The 16,444-nt window shown below is 36.5% G+C and overlaps 1 protein-coding gene across 6 annotated transcripts in view; it reads right to left on the reverse strand.

Annotated features, from left to right (window-relative positions):
• NALCN (sodium leak channel, non-selective) overlaps window positions 1-16,444 on the reverse strand; it is a 280,557-nt gene that overhangs the window by 245,580 nt on the left and 18,533 nt on the right. For all 6 annotated transcript variants that reach the window (XR_005017238.1, XM_036831753.1, XM_036831755.1 and 3 more), the window contains exons 3-6: window positions 14,826-15,008; window positions 6,700-6,783; window positions 5,384-5,523; window positions 5,167-5,295 (exon numbers count right to left, since the gene is read on the reverse strand). Coding sequence is in view for 5 of the 6 variants with exons in the window: in XM_036831753.1 (XP_036687648.1) it covers window positions 5,167-5,295; window positions 5,384-5,523; window positions 6,700-6,783; window positions 14,826-15,008 (536 nt within the window). In the remaining variant the exon portion in view is untranslated. The remainder of the gene's footprint in view (window positions 1-5,166; window positions 5,296-5,383; window positions 5,524-6,699; window positions 6,784-14,825; window positions 15,009-16,444) is intronic.

The following is a 16,444-nucleotide window of genomic DNA, read 5'->3' on the forward strand; positions in this document are numbered from 1 at the left end:
GTTCCCTGACCAGGGACTGAACCTGGGCCATGGCAGTGAAAGCCCAGAATCCTAACCAGTAGGCCACCAAGGAACTCCCTCAAATATTTTCTTATATTTAATTTTAAAACAGTATCATCATATGAAAGGTTAATCTAACTGGTGGCTCAAGTGGTCTGCATCTTTGAGATGCATGTGAACAACAAATTTAAAAGAGATATATGGAGTAATACAAATATATTGCACATCACTATTTTACAGATTCAGATGAGACTGAACCCCCTGGAATATAACATCAACATAGAGATAGAAACCAGGTATAATATGGTTTTAATTTTCTCTATGACATATATTATGAAGAGTTTATGTATATGGAGTGGATCTGTATGTGAAATAGGTTTATGAATGTGGGATTATAATATCGCAGAGGCTGGTTAAATGGCGGCACAAGCATGGGCTGGGAGTTCAAATCCCAGCTCTCTCGTTTACCATGTGGACACATTATTTAACCTCTTTGAGGCTGTGTCTTCATCTGCAAAATGGGGGAAATAATCCCTTCAGATTGTTCTAAAAGGTAGTTACAAGCAAAATATCTGAGACATAATAGGTGCTCCACAATCATTGCTATTAATTTATTTAGAAATCTACATATATCATCAGAGTACTTTCATTTCTTAAATATTAAAGAAAATGTTTCCAATATCCAAACTTGTTCTTATATCTCCCACGTGGCAGATATCTCAGCCTGAACCCTGTAAGTTAAATAGAGTAGTCTTTTTTCATCTTTTCAAAAGAAGTTTAAATATAAATCAAGAAGACTTCACAGACCTTTGCATGAATTTGAGGCACTTATGATTTCACATATTCTACAAAATCCTCTCTTGATAAGTCCATGGAAATTAAAAATTAATATTCTAAGTCCCATGTTTCTATTTTTAATTCTTCTGACCTTTCCAGTTTTAAAAAAACCTCATTATGTTGTGAACAGAATTTATAAGACAATCACTCATTTATTTTATAAGTACCCTAAAGGGAAAACTTAAAAAATTTTTATTTGGACCAGCAATAGAAAACTGCCCCAAATCCAGCTTTATATTGTCTCTGGTCTAAGTCTTAGTGATATTTTATAAAATACCACTAAGTCCTAAAAACTGCCGTTGGGTGGGGTAACCATAAAATGTATTGTCCATACTGAGATTCTCCTGAGATCACAAAGGAAGTTATTAGTAATTACCCTGCAGCAACAGGGATACACCAGGATTGCCCTGGGTGCCTGTGACATGTGATCCCCTACCTCTGGGTCTTAAAGCTGATGGTCCAGTCATTACAAATATTCACCCGAACTCGTGGTTGAATCTTCTCTCCACATAGTAAACTTTTATGAACTTAACATTTACATTTCGTTACCTTAAAGCTTTTCTAATTATCTCAATCTTGGGGATGAGATGTCATTATTTGATACTAAGCTATGAATAAATTCCTTTCTCAGGAATGATAATAAGGTGTCAGGTAAATCTTCATCTTTTCTATTTCACCTACCAGCTCCTTTTTACATGTTCCTCTTTTAGCTTCAGGGAGATTTCTGCCATCACGTTTGGCATTTTGCAACACCTGTTTCTGCCACAGTCCACTGCGCTTCTCAGCTCTCTTTAGGATATGAACTGCCTTGCTTAGTCAAATCCCATTACTTGTTCCATAATTGTCTTAAGTCACGATTCATTACCAGAGAAGAAGCTAAAGCTTTACTAGTAATGCTACAGAGGACACAGCTGAGATGCCCTTCTATCCGCTTTGTAAGAAATCAGCTCCATTCAAAAGCAAAACTCCATGTATTGAATCCCTTCCTTATTTATCCTGTTTGCTTCACAGATTAAACGTAATCAGTTCTGGAGGTCAGAACCGTGAAACCTGGGACATACAGGTTTCTGAACAGGTGCATCTCTGCCTGAAAGCTGTCCCGTTATTAGGCTACAGTGCGTGCAAATTAAGCAGAGGTTGGAACAATTGTTAAAGGACGATGATTAAGAGAAATGAGGTCATGACAGCAACCGGCAACACTGATCTCTGGAAACACAACCATCATACCAAAGCTTAATATCTGACTCAGAGATGTTTATGAGAAATTCCTAGTTAAGAAGCAACAAAAGGAAAGAAAAAAGTTGGAAATTCTTTTAAATTGGGATTTTTATGTGTTTCATTCTGACTTCGGACACTGTTTGAGTCTCTAAAAAGAAAGCAAATTAATGTCTGGGCCGGAACTAACGGTAAAACTGTACTGACAGTTTTTCTGCTAATGAGCGAGACTTTAAAACTCAGTTAACACTGAACTGAAAATATAAAAGAAAAATGGTGGAAATGATTGGTCCTTGAAATAAGTCATCAAACTTATGAAAATTGTTTTCATCAGTAACACTGCTCATAAAACCATGTGGCCAATTATGTATTTTCTTCTCAAACAGTAAATTAAGAATCACATAAAGAGAAGGCAAAATCCACGTGTGTGTACATAGCCATTGGGCAGATTTTACAAATATAAGAAAGAGAAAATGCAGACATCTCCCTGTAACTGCTATGTCTCGAGTAACTGAAAAGTCTGCCAGCACGTATGAAATTCTTCCCAGTGCACTCCTTTTTTTTTAGGATGACGTAATGAGCTGGAGCTAATAGAATATGAGAGGTCTTTTAACATTTTTTTCAGACACTCATTTTTGAGAACAGAGTACAGCACGGAGCTGGCTAAGAGGACTTACTGAATGATTCAAAGGCCATGAGTTCAGATGATACTCATACCTGTCTGTCCTATTTGTATTATATTTTCTGTGTCAAAGTTAAGTTTGCAGCCTGATGCCTGATCTCCTAGCTGGGTTAACAAGTTTGAGAATTCTTGCCTTTCAACTTGGTTTTTAATAAAATGGGAACTTTAAACCAGCCTCCTAAACTCACTGCGGTTAGAACATAGCTGCTTCCTTACCCAGAAGCTTTCTCTTTTCTTCACTTCTACGTCTATTGTCTCCTGCCCACACGATATTTTTCCACCCTCATATTCATTCATGGAACAATCTAGACATATTCTACAGCCCACATACATTTCAAAAAAAAACTACCTACAGGTTTCCTTCCATGCATTTCTTCCCTCACCCACACAAGTCAACTCCCTTACTCACCACTTCCTTCAACTTTCCTATCCTGTGTTTGTACTAATTCACTGCTTTCCTCTGCTTTTAACATTGCTTTTCTATTTTTTAACAATTTCTCCTTTGTCACTTTTAGCAACTTGTTTTTCTTCCTCTGTTATTTTTTTATTTCCTCCTCTTTATCAATTTGTCATAAAATTGTTATTATCTGTCTAAATATAACACACTATTAACCATGCCTTCAATAAATAGTTACTAAGTACTTAACTCTGTGCGAGGATACTAGGTACTGACCAGAGGGAAATGAATCTTATCGACCCTTTCCCAAATGTGTCCTTACGGACCTCACAGTGTAATGAGGAAAATAGGGAAAAAAATAGCTGTGAGTGCCAGAGTGCTAATTCTAGCAAGATGGACTACATTAAATTTAGCTCCTTCCACTACAAACAGCTAGATCTGTTGGATAAACACTAACATTTAAAAATGCATATCTGGGCTTATAAGAAAGAAAAATACATTCCAAAATGGCAACATGTAAGAGGAAACTAAAAACTAGAGGAAGGGAAATACATGAGTTGACTAAATGGTGGTCTCAATGGGGACTAAGTACCCAGTAGCCAAGAGCTTGGGTTTCAATGCCTACAAGAAGCAGAAGACAGGGTCCTAAGCCCATGTGAGTCTGGGAGCAGGAAATGGGACCCCTATGCATACAGACATATTATAATTAAAACGAGCTCCAGAGTGTGATATTGGTGAAGGGATCGTCAAGCAAGTCAATCAGGCACAATAGAGATTATAGGTACAGACCCAAATATAGACAGGGAATTAGTAAATGAGAAACGTAGCATTAAATTCTGTGAGTAACGACACACAATAAATAGTGCAGGGAAAACTGCCTTACCATATGATGAAAATCAGTTGTAGTAAGGTATACATGACATACAATATATTGCACATATTAAAAAGAACAGCTTGATAAATTCTGACATATGCACAGAACCACACTCAAGAAAATGAACATACTGACTAATCCCAAAGGTTTCCTAGTGCCCCTGGGTCATCTCTTTCTCCTACCCTAACCCTTATTCCCAGGCAACCAGTGATTTCCTTTATATCATCGTAGACAAGCTTGCATTTCTAGAATTTTATATAAATGGAATCACAGAATATGTACTCTTTTTCATCTAGCTTCATTTACTCAACGTAATTATCTTGAGACTCAAGATGTTATGTATATCAATATCTCACACTTTTTTATTGCTAAATAGTAGTCATTACATGGATATACCATAATTTGTTAATCCATTTACCTGTTGATGGAAATTTGGGGTGTTACCAAAGTGGGCTATTACAAATAAAGCCTTTGTATGTATAAGCATACATAAGTCTAGGTATAAGTCTTTGTATGGACATAAGTTTTCATTTCTCTTGGTTAAGCCCCAGGAATAAATGAATGGGATATATGGTAAATGTCTGTTTAATTTTTAAGAAACTGCCCGACTGTTTTTCAAAGTAGTTATACCATTTTCCATTCCCATCTTATCTAAATAAGATATGAAAATATCCCGACGGTACTATGTTCCCACGCTGAGGAAACTTTCTAAATGGACACTTTGAATTCGCTGAATCTACTTTCCCACAGGGTTACATTTTTCAGTCTGGCTTGTCTTGAGTATTTGTCTTAAACATTTGCACAAAACAATTTTGAAGAAGCAGAGAATACAGAACACAGAGGGCACATAAATACTTTTTTAAAAATTGAGACACAGAGGTTTTTCTCATGAGAACTGCAGGAAAGTCCTTATGAATCACCTAGATAAAAGTGGGAAGCAGCAGCACAGCACAGGGAGATCAGCTCTGTGCTTTGTGATGACCTAGAGGGGTGGGGTAGGGAGAGTGGGAGGGAGGCTCAAGAGGGAGGGGATATGGGGACATATGTACACATATGGCTGATTCACTGTGGTGTACAACAGAAACTAACACAGTATTGTGAAGCAATTATACTCCAATAAAGATCTATTTTTTTAAAAATGCAGTTAGTAGATAAACTTACCCTGGTTTCGTGTCATTTACTACACAGTGATAGGTAAATGTCCCAAACATCTGAACTCCTAAAATTCCATAAAGAAGTAGAAAGAAAAGGAGGAAAATGGAAACACTCCATATTTGTTCTCCTGATCGCCTAGGGGGAAAAAATAGGTAAAGTAGGTAAAACTTACCCCCCAAAATCATAAACCTATCCCCTTAACTTACGTAAAAGCAGTGCTTACTTTAAAATATTTGTAATTCTGGTCCTTGGTAGTTCAAATCGGAAATAAATCCGGAATGCCCGGATCATAATTAGTGGCCGTGGGATCCGTAACATGCCCCAAGGGGACATCTGATCAACTATATCAGCGATTTCAAATACCTGCAAATTCAGAGGTGAACAAACAATTCAGACTTTCGCTTAGCAATGCTTGTAGTCAGGACTATACAGACAGCATCAGAGGTTCATCCTGGGCCCTGCATTATCTTCCACCGAAATCAACTTTCTTTGGAGTACATTTTGAAGCTATAGCTTTCTTAAGAGAAACATAAACTAATGAAAGTGTCATTAATCTTGTTCATTCCCTGTATAATCCATCAAGGCACAGTTTTTATTACAAAAATAAGTGCCAACGAAGAATACAGAATAAGTATGCTAAGCCTTCCTCACGAGTAATGGTCTTTGGTGGAACTTTTTGAGTATCTAGAACACAAAGTAACGGCGAAAGGGTTAAAAATACTATGAAAAAGATGAAAAAGAATTCCATTTACCAGTAGAGGCAAGATGATAATTAGGAAATGTTTGCCAATCATACAATAGTTATTAAATGGAAAAGAACACATTTAATATGCAGGATGAAATTAATTATTGGAGAGGTGAGCTTTATAAAAATAAAGACAGCTTATCAATAAGCACCATGATGAGTTTGCAGGATAGACTATGAATTTATTTTATTCTGATTTTTTTTTAAATGAAGAATACAGTAACCTCAGTTGAATTAAATGCAAAATCAAGCCTGAATGAATGCATGGGAATGAATCCTACTGGTTTTCAATAAAATCCGTCCTTCAGGCCTTTTTAATCTATGTTCCCCATTTCTCATAGTAAGGCGTTTTCTATTAGCAATACAGCATTTTATGTTAACCTATATTTATCCCAATGTATTTATATTATTTTAGCTATTTTTAGTGAGAATTCAGTCACCTAAAAGACTGGAATTTTAATTTTTAAATTCAAATTTTTATTCTACAAATACAGAAACCTCACTCCATGTTCTTTCGTTTATTTCAATGAATATATTCCTAACATCTGCTTAATAAGAAATAATCTCATATGGTACTAATTTTTATTTCTGATTGAGAAATAATTCAAAAATGTGACTGACAATGATTTAAATGTTAGGCTTTTTAAAACCAATAAACATTTAAAAAATAATGTTTTAGGAAATTACACAATCACATTTTATATATACTCTTTAATATATCTATTTAGATTTTCAATGTAAAATAATGCCCATTTTGGAAAATACCCCCTTGTAATTTAAAAGTGTTTAATTACCTGTAACACCAATGAAACCCAAAGGCAAAAGACCATAAATCCATCAAAAACACACCAGCGATCTTTCACATAGGAGCTATCCCCCTAAAAATAAATTTTACATGGTGTTATCAGACAAAATGAATAATTTCAAAAAACATCTGTGGAGGGAATAATCAAGCGTTAATTCAGCATAAGCTATCTATAATTTTTGTATCATAATTGAGCAGACTTTCAAAAGGAACACTTTTAGCATTTTAAATGGTATTATATATGAGGAAAGTAATTTATAAAACACTCCATAACTGCAGAACTTTGCATGTAAAATTTTAAATTCATGCAAAGGTAAAAGATCACTATTTTTTCTCTTAGCCACACAGAGTCTACCACATAAGGAACCAGAGGCCATCCTACTTAATAGGCTGCTTAGGTCCTAAAACCAACTCTTCCTATAAGAACCAAGGTTAGTCCTTCACTGACCATTGAGCACACAGTGGTCAGTGAAGGATTTTAAATCTCTGGGAACAACCATCATTAGCGGGAAATTAACCAGGAATTCATGTTGAATTGAATTAAAAGTGAAGATGAAGAAACTTGCCTTCATTTCCAAAATAAACATACATCGACTTAATTGGGATTTTAAATGTTACTATTTTAAAATAGTAACAATTAAAAGTAAATATTAGGCAAGAAAGAGAATAATTACAGATAATTGGGTACACAGGCACCCAAATAGAATGAGCTTATATAACATTTTTTCCCAAACAGTATTACTATTTTATTCCTATTTTGCATTAAAAAATGTTGCATGTAGTATTACTACAATTAACCTCTATTGTTGCTCATAATTTGCTTTAGTAACAAATTATGTTCAATTAGATACAGGGTAAGAGCTTCTCATTATATTGAGGTTTATTTAAAATATAAAAAGTGAGGATAAATAGTGGTATTTCCCTGGGAGGGGAACAGAGTGGCAAGAGCCAAAGGCAGAAGATAGACATAATTTTCACAGAATATCCATACATGTGTCTTTTGACTAATGGTCATGTGTTATATTTTTTTAAATAGATTTTCAATATTAAATTTTTTAAAAGTTGAAAATTTTAGCTTTAACAAAAATCACTTTGTCAGTTGGTGCAAATAAAGTCAAATTTGAAAAATTTGGGCCTCACAAATTCACAACGTAAAGTTATCAGTAACAGAGTTGGCTGAATTTTTGTTTTTTATTTACTACATAAATTTGTCTGCTAAAGAAATTGATGTTGCAAAGCTGACCTGGAGTATAGTTTGAACTACATAAAAGGATTATTTTAAATCATTTAGGGTCCCAAATAAAACAAAAGCATAAAAACACATTTGAATTTCAAATGACCTCATATTATGAAAAACTGGCTTAGCAAAATCTACTACTGTATAATGTAGAAAACTATTTCTGAATTACAAAGTCATTTGAGTTGCATTACTTGGAATGTTTTCTGCTTTAGACGTTCCAGAAATACACAGTGGCATCTGGCTGTCCCCAGAAAGAACCACCACATACTAGATGGCACGTAATGGTCAACTAAAACTGGCTTCTTTTTACTCGTCTGGTATAATACATGAAATAATCCGCTGAGCAGAAGTTTTATACATTATGTTTTGGTTCCTGTTTCCAGGGGTCGTCCATTATTTATAAAAACCTTTAACAAGCTGTGTTATAGTGACCTGGGATACAAAGGCCAATAACACTCAGATTTTTCCCATCTTTTCTTTTAACCTTTTGCCCTTTAGCATCCATTGTTCTTCATGCTGTTCCATCTTCCTGAAAAATTCTCCGCAGTCTGTGCCAACTTTTCCCTCCAGACTTTGGTCTGACCACAGCCTACTCTGATCAGCACTTTTGCTCACACATCATGCTACCACCAGCAACTCAGCTCATGTAAATAAATAAGGTTCATACTGTGTAACCTACGGAAGAGTCCTTTGTAATCCCCATCCAGTCGTTTAATGAGTTTATATTTTAGCCCCTGCAGTTTGGGTCTCCTACTTAAATCTTCTCTAAACGTATTCTCTGGTGTTGCATTTAAGAAAAGGTCTATTCCCCACTGTAAATGTTTGAGTTTGTTCTGAAGATTAGTAGCATCTTGAAACTTACTAGACTATTTCGGATGGCACTCCCACCACCTAGCACCATGTACGACATACAGCAGATATTAAATGATCGATGAGATAAGCACAGGAACCATGTCTTAGAGCCTCTGTAGATCACAATGCAGACGGTAAGAAGTCAGTGCATATGCTTCATGAATGCATCCATGCATCTATCCGTTCACTGAAGCTACTAAAATTGTTCCTTTAAAGAAATGATTCTTTGTGGCAAAAAGAGAAAGATGGAGTACCTTTCAAGGCAATACCTTAGAGTTAAGACTCTTTTCCTTCATAATCATGAAAGATCACAGTTGAAATGATGAGATAACATTTGGATATTTCTTGGATTAGTGTAGTTTGAATCAGCAAAGACTATGTGCCGTGCAAATAGGTCAAGGTTTATATAATTTTTGCATTTTAATGAAATTGTAGATATGATTGAATTATAAATATGAATTGAAATTGATATCATATCAATCATTATTGATAATCACCAAGGCTCCATAAGAGTAAAATACCTTTTAATAAACAGAATAGGGACTTTGAAACCTGGCACTTTGAAATATAATTGAAGCCAAGTGGGACCCTGCCCTGTCCCCCACCTCTTGTTGGTAGAAAAGCTCTAGCCTCCTAGGCCTTCCCAGAGTTCCAAAGAGCAAGTTTAATCAGAGAAGTGAGAAAATACAGAAACAAAGGCAAACAAGACAAAATAATAATTTAGCCATAAAACATAGTCAAAGACTTTTAATTCCTCTTCAAGGCCTATAGATACTATTCTGAGCCCATATCCTTGAGGTGTTTTGCCGATACTAAAACCTCCATCAGGTGGAAGAAGTTAACTGCATGCTGACCACCAGCACCTAGACCCCAGACTGGTTGGAACCAGAAGGCAGTCACCTCACCACCAGTTCCATGAGCTGATCATGCACTCCTTGACCCTCACCCTCACCTTGCCTTTAAAGCTCCTTCCCTGAAAGCCTTCAGGGAATTTGGGTCCTTGAGCGTTAGTCACCCATTCCCCTTGCTTGGTCTTGCAATAAACACTGCACTTTCCTTCAGCACAACACAGTGTCAGTAGATTGGCTTTACTGCATGAGGGTGAGGGGACCCAAGTTTGGTTCCGTAACATAATCTCATATTGCATTTTGTGTCTGACATATTCATCAAGTTGCCTCTTTTTCAATTTGTATTTTCAAAGACTCTTCACCATAACTGGTTAAACGGTGCTATGATTCAATTTGTCAGTACGTCCAGATCCTTTTAAAATCCTACCGTATTAATGTTCAAGTTACAATATTTGTAAATAATAAATTGTCCCTTTCCCCTGCTTCCAAAATGTAACCAGAACCTAACACACACGAAGGCCCAGTGGTATCTGAGAAATTTTAATGCCTCCAATATGAAAGAAAGGTTTTAACTTGTTTGTTGCATCAATAAGAAAGGGAGAGCAGAGAGTACTTGAGTTATGGGCAGAAATCAGGAGGCTGGTGCCTGAGGAGATGAGTTATTCAAGAGCTGTCCGTCAATTTCTATAAAGATAAACACTTGGAGGCTGCCAATCAATTATACGGTATAAGAGAGGACCTTAAATTGCCATGCAAGGATTTAACAAGCAGAGAAACCAAACACATTTACCTGAAGACATTTATAGGGATATAGTTTGCAGTTACAAAACAATATGCACGGGTGTAGTTTCATAAGCACATGATTTATTGTTCCGAGTTCCCAGGGCCCATCTGTCACTGTGTCTTAGCATTATTATTTATTACTTCAACAGTGCTCAGAGGATGCATGCTACTTTTAGCCAGGTCTATTGCCAGATGCAAAATAGACAACTGAGAATTGTCTGAAGAATTCACAGTCTGCACTACATGGAACGCTTTGCAGCAACACAAACATGTATCACCCAAATGCTTTATTTTTGCCTGTAGGGATTTGGTGAGCTAGAATGCTTCCTGGAACAAGAATTAGTGGGGGAGGCAATTAGAAACAAATTATTGGGCAGCGGGAATTAATTGGCAGATGTAGTCAGCTTTGGGGAACGTTATAAAAGATGTGAAATCCTTTAAATACATAAACTCCTCTAATGAAAATTCTGAAGGACATTTTCTGCCGGAAGGACTTTGTGCTTCAATTTCTCTCTGCTGTCGTGCGTGGGGCGTGTGACCTCCACAGTGAGCTTCTCAAATACAAATCAGAGGGTGTCACTCTCAGATTCGTACGCCCCACGCATCTTAACTGACCACAGGAGGAAGCCTGAGCTCCTCGCAGGGCTGCAAGGCCCTCCACGGTGCAGCCGGGCTGCGTTCACAGGGTCCTTTCCAGCTGCTCCCTGAGCTTCCCATCTGCTACTTCTGACTACGCAGAGTGCCCCAAGGCTCCAGGGTGTTCCAAGCCCGTGTGTCTCAAAGCACTGCTTTTCTCTCTCTGTGAAACCCTTTACTTCCCTCCGCCAATACCCCCGCCATAGACTACACCTCCTCACACTTCAAGACATCACTTCACCTTGCTCTTTCTTCAAGACTTCTCTGACATCTTCAAGCAGATTTTTTTCACTATTTTTTGTGCCCCCTTCCCCTGTACCTGCTTCAGACCATTATTACAGCATTTTCACAAAATACTGAAGGTCTATCTCTCACTATCTGAATTCTCACTATACAAATCTTTGCTATTTACATTTGCTAAAATACTTGCCCCCAAATCACTACGTAACTAGAAGAACCACTGTAGCGAATGTGTACACGTGCCAGTGGAAACACTGAAGTTGTCCGTGAATTCTGCAAGGAGGTATGATGTGTGTGCAGGGCCGCTGCTCTTGGGGGCTAAATCTTGTGCTGGCAACGTTTATCTAAATACTTAACAACCGATAAGCCTTAAGTGTATCACTACCTCCTCTTCCCTCTCTTCCCATTAGCCTTTCCGGGGACGTGGACTTGAGTCTACCAACCCAAATAAAGTATATGTGTGCATCGTGTTCTATTTTAAGCATCAAGTTACACTTTTCTTAATAAGTTTTCAGATTGTTTGGTAAAGAGCTGTACAGATATTTTAGCTGGAAATCAGTGCATAATAAACATATACTGTTAGTAAATTAAACAAACTAAATAGTGGATAATTTCATAAGAAAATTTACTTCATCAAACAGACCCCCAAGAGACCAAGCAAGTCTAAACAGACCAATTTCCCTAGGAGAAACAGAAAGAAGAGGGAGTCCTATCAAAAAAGCACTAGAATCAGATGGTTTCACAGGGGATTTCTAACAAACTTTCCAAGTTAAAATAATTTCAAGATTACTCAGATTATTTTAGAGCATAAAAGTGCACACACACACATACCCAGAGAAAATCTAACATCAAAACCTGACAAAGATTAGACAAAATTTAAACAAGGAAAATAATAACAAATATAATGAAATAACCAATTAAAACAGAACAAAACTGTGTCATGACCCAGCTGAGTTTTTTCTGGGAATGTAAGGATAGTTCAATTATTAGGAAATCCACGCTATTACAAGAGCTAAGGAGAAAAATCATCATTCAACAGAATTTAAAAGCTATTCAAGGTACAACTCTCGAAAGTTGGAATTGATGTTTATTCCCTTAACTTGATAAAATATTCATACTTCAAACGCAAATCCTTCAGATTACGTAATTAGGAAACATCAGAGGTGTTCTAAATAAAGCCAGGAGCTAAGCAGAGATGCGCACTGTCTCTAAAACTATTTAAAATTTTGTAGGTATTATTAGCTGGCCCAATTAAATAAGTGGCAGCAATTAGAGGCATAAGAATTGGAAAGAAAAAGGCAAACCTGTCTTTATTTGTATACGATATGGTGATATGGAAATAACAAAAGAATGAATGGAAAAACTACTATAAACAATACACGAATTTAGTTAATTTAGTAAAGTGGCAGGATATAATATTAACACACAGAAATCAACAGCCTTCATTTAAAAGAACAACAGTAAGTAAGAATACATAATAAAAGATAAGACCCCACGCCAAGAGCAAAAAAAAAAAAAAAATCAGAGCATAAATATAACAAAAAACATGCAAAATCTACATGAGGAAAACTATAAAACAGTCCTTTAAGGTGTGGGAGCAGACTTGATAGAATGGAAAGATTGCCCATGATCTGGGACGGGAAGAAGTGTGTGTGGTACCAGTAACCACAGGCAGAGCCAAAGACAATGACAAATGGGGAAAAATAACTGCAACTTACATCATAAAGGGCTAATATTCCTAACACACAGAAAGTGCCCAAAATTTGAGTGAAAAATAATGACAACTTGAAAATGGCTTTTATATACATAGAATCAGGTTCAACCTCACTCATCAAACGGAGATGCAAATTAAAACCACACTGAGTTACCATTTGCCACCTAACAGATTGGCAAATATCCAAAAGTTTGACAACCTGTTTTGTGGTGACCACGTGGTGAAAGAGACACCCGTGTGCATCACTGGTCAACAGTCAAAAAGGTTCAGGGAATATGGAGTAAACAGAAACTATTAAATAGAGCCACCAGGAAGCAATTAACCAAACCTAGACTGTAGCACATTCTGCAAGACAAAAGACTCACTTTCCCAATGGATCAATGACATGGAAAATTTTTTTGCGGGGCATGTGGAGCTGAGACCTAAAGGATTTAAAGAGACTTAAATGAGATTTTAAAATATAACAAATACACTTTGTGCAGCTTCTTTGAGTCCTGATTCAAAGAAGCTAACTGTAAAAGAAAATATTTTAGACACCTGGGGAATTATGAATATGGATGGGGTATTAGCCTACATTAAGGAATTATTGATAATTGTGCTAGATGCAATATGTAAAAAGAAAGATTTTGTCAGTCAGCGATGAATAAGAAGTTGTTTCTGAAATAATCTGACTTCTCAGATTTGCTTTAAAATGAACTAGAACTGGGCAAATACCGATAACTGTGGATGCTGAGTTACAGGGATTCATTACAACTATAATCTCTACTTTCATGTAAATTTTTAAAGTTCCATAATAAAAAGTTTTTAAAAAGTTAAAAGTGAAAAAAGTAGTGCATTGACTGTGAACCCCCTCTTTTAAAGATAGCACACAATGAATTATTGTAAAGAGAAGCAAAAAAATTGACCCAATAACTATATCTTAAGCATCATCTTGTTAAAGTCTTGAAACCCTTCTACAAAATAAGGCCCTTCTTCATCAAAATTAACTCACTTGAGATGCTGACACAGCCAGTAAAAGAAAAGGCTAGGATTTGAGTCAAATCTGTCATTTGTCAGACCCTAACACCCATTCTGCTCTTTCATTATACCACTGTCTCTCTAAACAGTACAATTTGAAATACTTTAGAGACAGCATCATCTACGTATTTCTAATGAAGGTTAAAATATAAATAAATAAAAACCCTCTGTGAAGGTTAGGGTTACAGAAGGAAGAGATATCCCGGGACAGAAATTTTCTTCCTTTTCTTTTTCTTTCTTTTCCTTTTCCTTTTATTTATTTATTTATTGTCTCCCAAAGGTGCCAATTTCACGTTACCCATTCCTTGTGTTACAGTCCTGGAATTCCTTTCCATTTCAAGTCCTTTCTTTTTACCTCTTAATATCTTCAGAATGCCTCAGGCGAATGAGATCCTGCTGATTACCATAGCACTGCAAATTTATCACATGACGTTTATTCTGCGTTCCATGAATCAACAGGTGCCTCCTCGGGCTAGGTGGCGTGCTCACCCCGTAGGTGGCATGAAAGACCCTCCTCTGGCCTTCACGAAGTCAGCAGTGAGGCCACCTGGCTCCTTCTCAGATATTCCAAGACTTTGTGCCTCACACAATTGACTTCACTTTTGAATTATTCTCAATGTATTATATTTTCACCAACATCTGGAGTTATACCCTTTTTAAAAGGACTTCAATATCGAAAAAATAAACAGACGTTTTGTCTGACTGAAATTAATGGGAAAGCATTAAACTGATTTAGATTTTCAATGCACTTTGGTTTTTAGCTTAAATAACATGGAAACACTCACCTTGACAATCCCCCGGATGTGCATTTTGGCTATCATCTCTGCCGTGTAGAGGAACATCAACAGAATGTCCAGGGTGAAGGTCACGTACTGCAGAGGAGGGTAGTGTTCGAAGGTCATGGGCGTGTTCATGCAGACAGAAATGACGCTGATGATGGCACAGATGCGCAGCAGAGAATGAACCCACTGCAGAGATGGTCCAGAGTTACTACCTTGATGCCACGAAATATCCTAAACTTGTGTTATGAACCATGCTATTTGGAAAACGTAATAGCGAGATGGAAATATTTCACCAGTAGGGAGAAAAGGAAGAAGGAAACTAACACGTTAAACACTTGTAACGTGCTAAATATTTTCACGTATTTTACATCGTTTAATTCTCAAAGCAGCCTAATTTCAACATGAAAACACTAAGGAAGGTTAAGGGGCTTGTCTGTGGTCCTGCATTAATAAAAGCCAAAGCTTCGATGTGAACCAGGTCAGGCTACCCCAATGGCTCTGATACTTACCAGGGCATAAGGCCATAATATAGGGAGATTCTGATTCCATCAAAATATATATCGATAGAAAAGTGACGTGCTATTACTTTCATACTTTTTTAGGTACTATGAGCACCTAGAAACGGGGACCATATTTATTGTAACTTCCCTGGAATCTAGCACAGTGGCCAATCCTAGTAGACCTCAAATGCTTCTTAAAATAAATTGATACATATTCCATAAGAAGGGTTTTCTTTCTATTGTATCTTATATGTAACACCCTTGTATAAAAATATGTTTTAAAATCTGCTCTCATCCTATATTTTCAAAGCTTAATAATAAATGGACTTTCCTCTTTACTTTGGAGAACATGTTTTATAAAAATTTAGCCCAGATATCTCTCCTAAAATGCCAAAAAATAAGTCTGTGTGCAATTCTGGCAGTGCATGTGCTGTTTGAAGACTTTCCTTAACCCCAACCTAAAGAAGTAGGAATTAAAAAGATAAATGTGTGTGTATACACGTGTAGGACATAAAATTACTCACGTATAACATCTTATTATGAAAACTAATACCTAGGAGAAAAAATATTAACGCATCTGCATGCTAAACCTACACAATTAATATTACTAGCTAATCAGTTAGTACACAATTCCTAAACGTAATTTCAATGTGTTATTTATTGATTGTCCTGTATATATATATGCAGTCACATTAATCCTTTAATATACTCCCCCTGAAAGAAGATGTTTTAGTTTCATAGTAGATGGTTCTGCAGCTACACAAGCTAGCAAGCACCCACAATGAGAAACAGAAAAATTGTCAGAACTTTGAGGAGACTCAGACCCCTGTAGGCTGGTGAGTGGGTTATAATACTAATCTGACAGTTGTAAGATTTGCATGAAGACATAATGCTGCTAATTCCATACCATACAAGTCACTGATGATTAACTTTAAAAGTTGATGTACTTTTCATGGCAATTAGGAAGCGCTTCAATAAACATCAGTGTGTAAATTTAGCCCCATCTGGGCCTCCAACACAAAGGATCTAATTACAAAAGAGTTTCAAAAGATGGGTTCTCCCACAACAAAACTGTCGTGAATTTAAAGAATGAATTCTCATTAAGCATTAATCATTCTAGTT

The sequence above is a fragment of the Balaenoptera musculus genome, chromosome 18, assembly GCF_009873245.2.
Source record: "Balaenoptera musculus isolate JJ_BM4_2016_0621 chromosome 18, mBalMus1.pri.v3, whole genome shotgun sequence".
Lineage (NCBI taxonomy): Eukaryota > Metazoa > Chordata > Mammalia > Artiodactyla > Balaenopteridae > Balaenoptera > Balaenoptera musculus.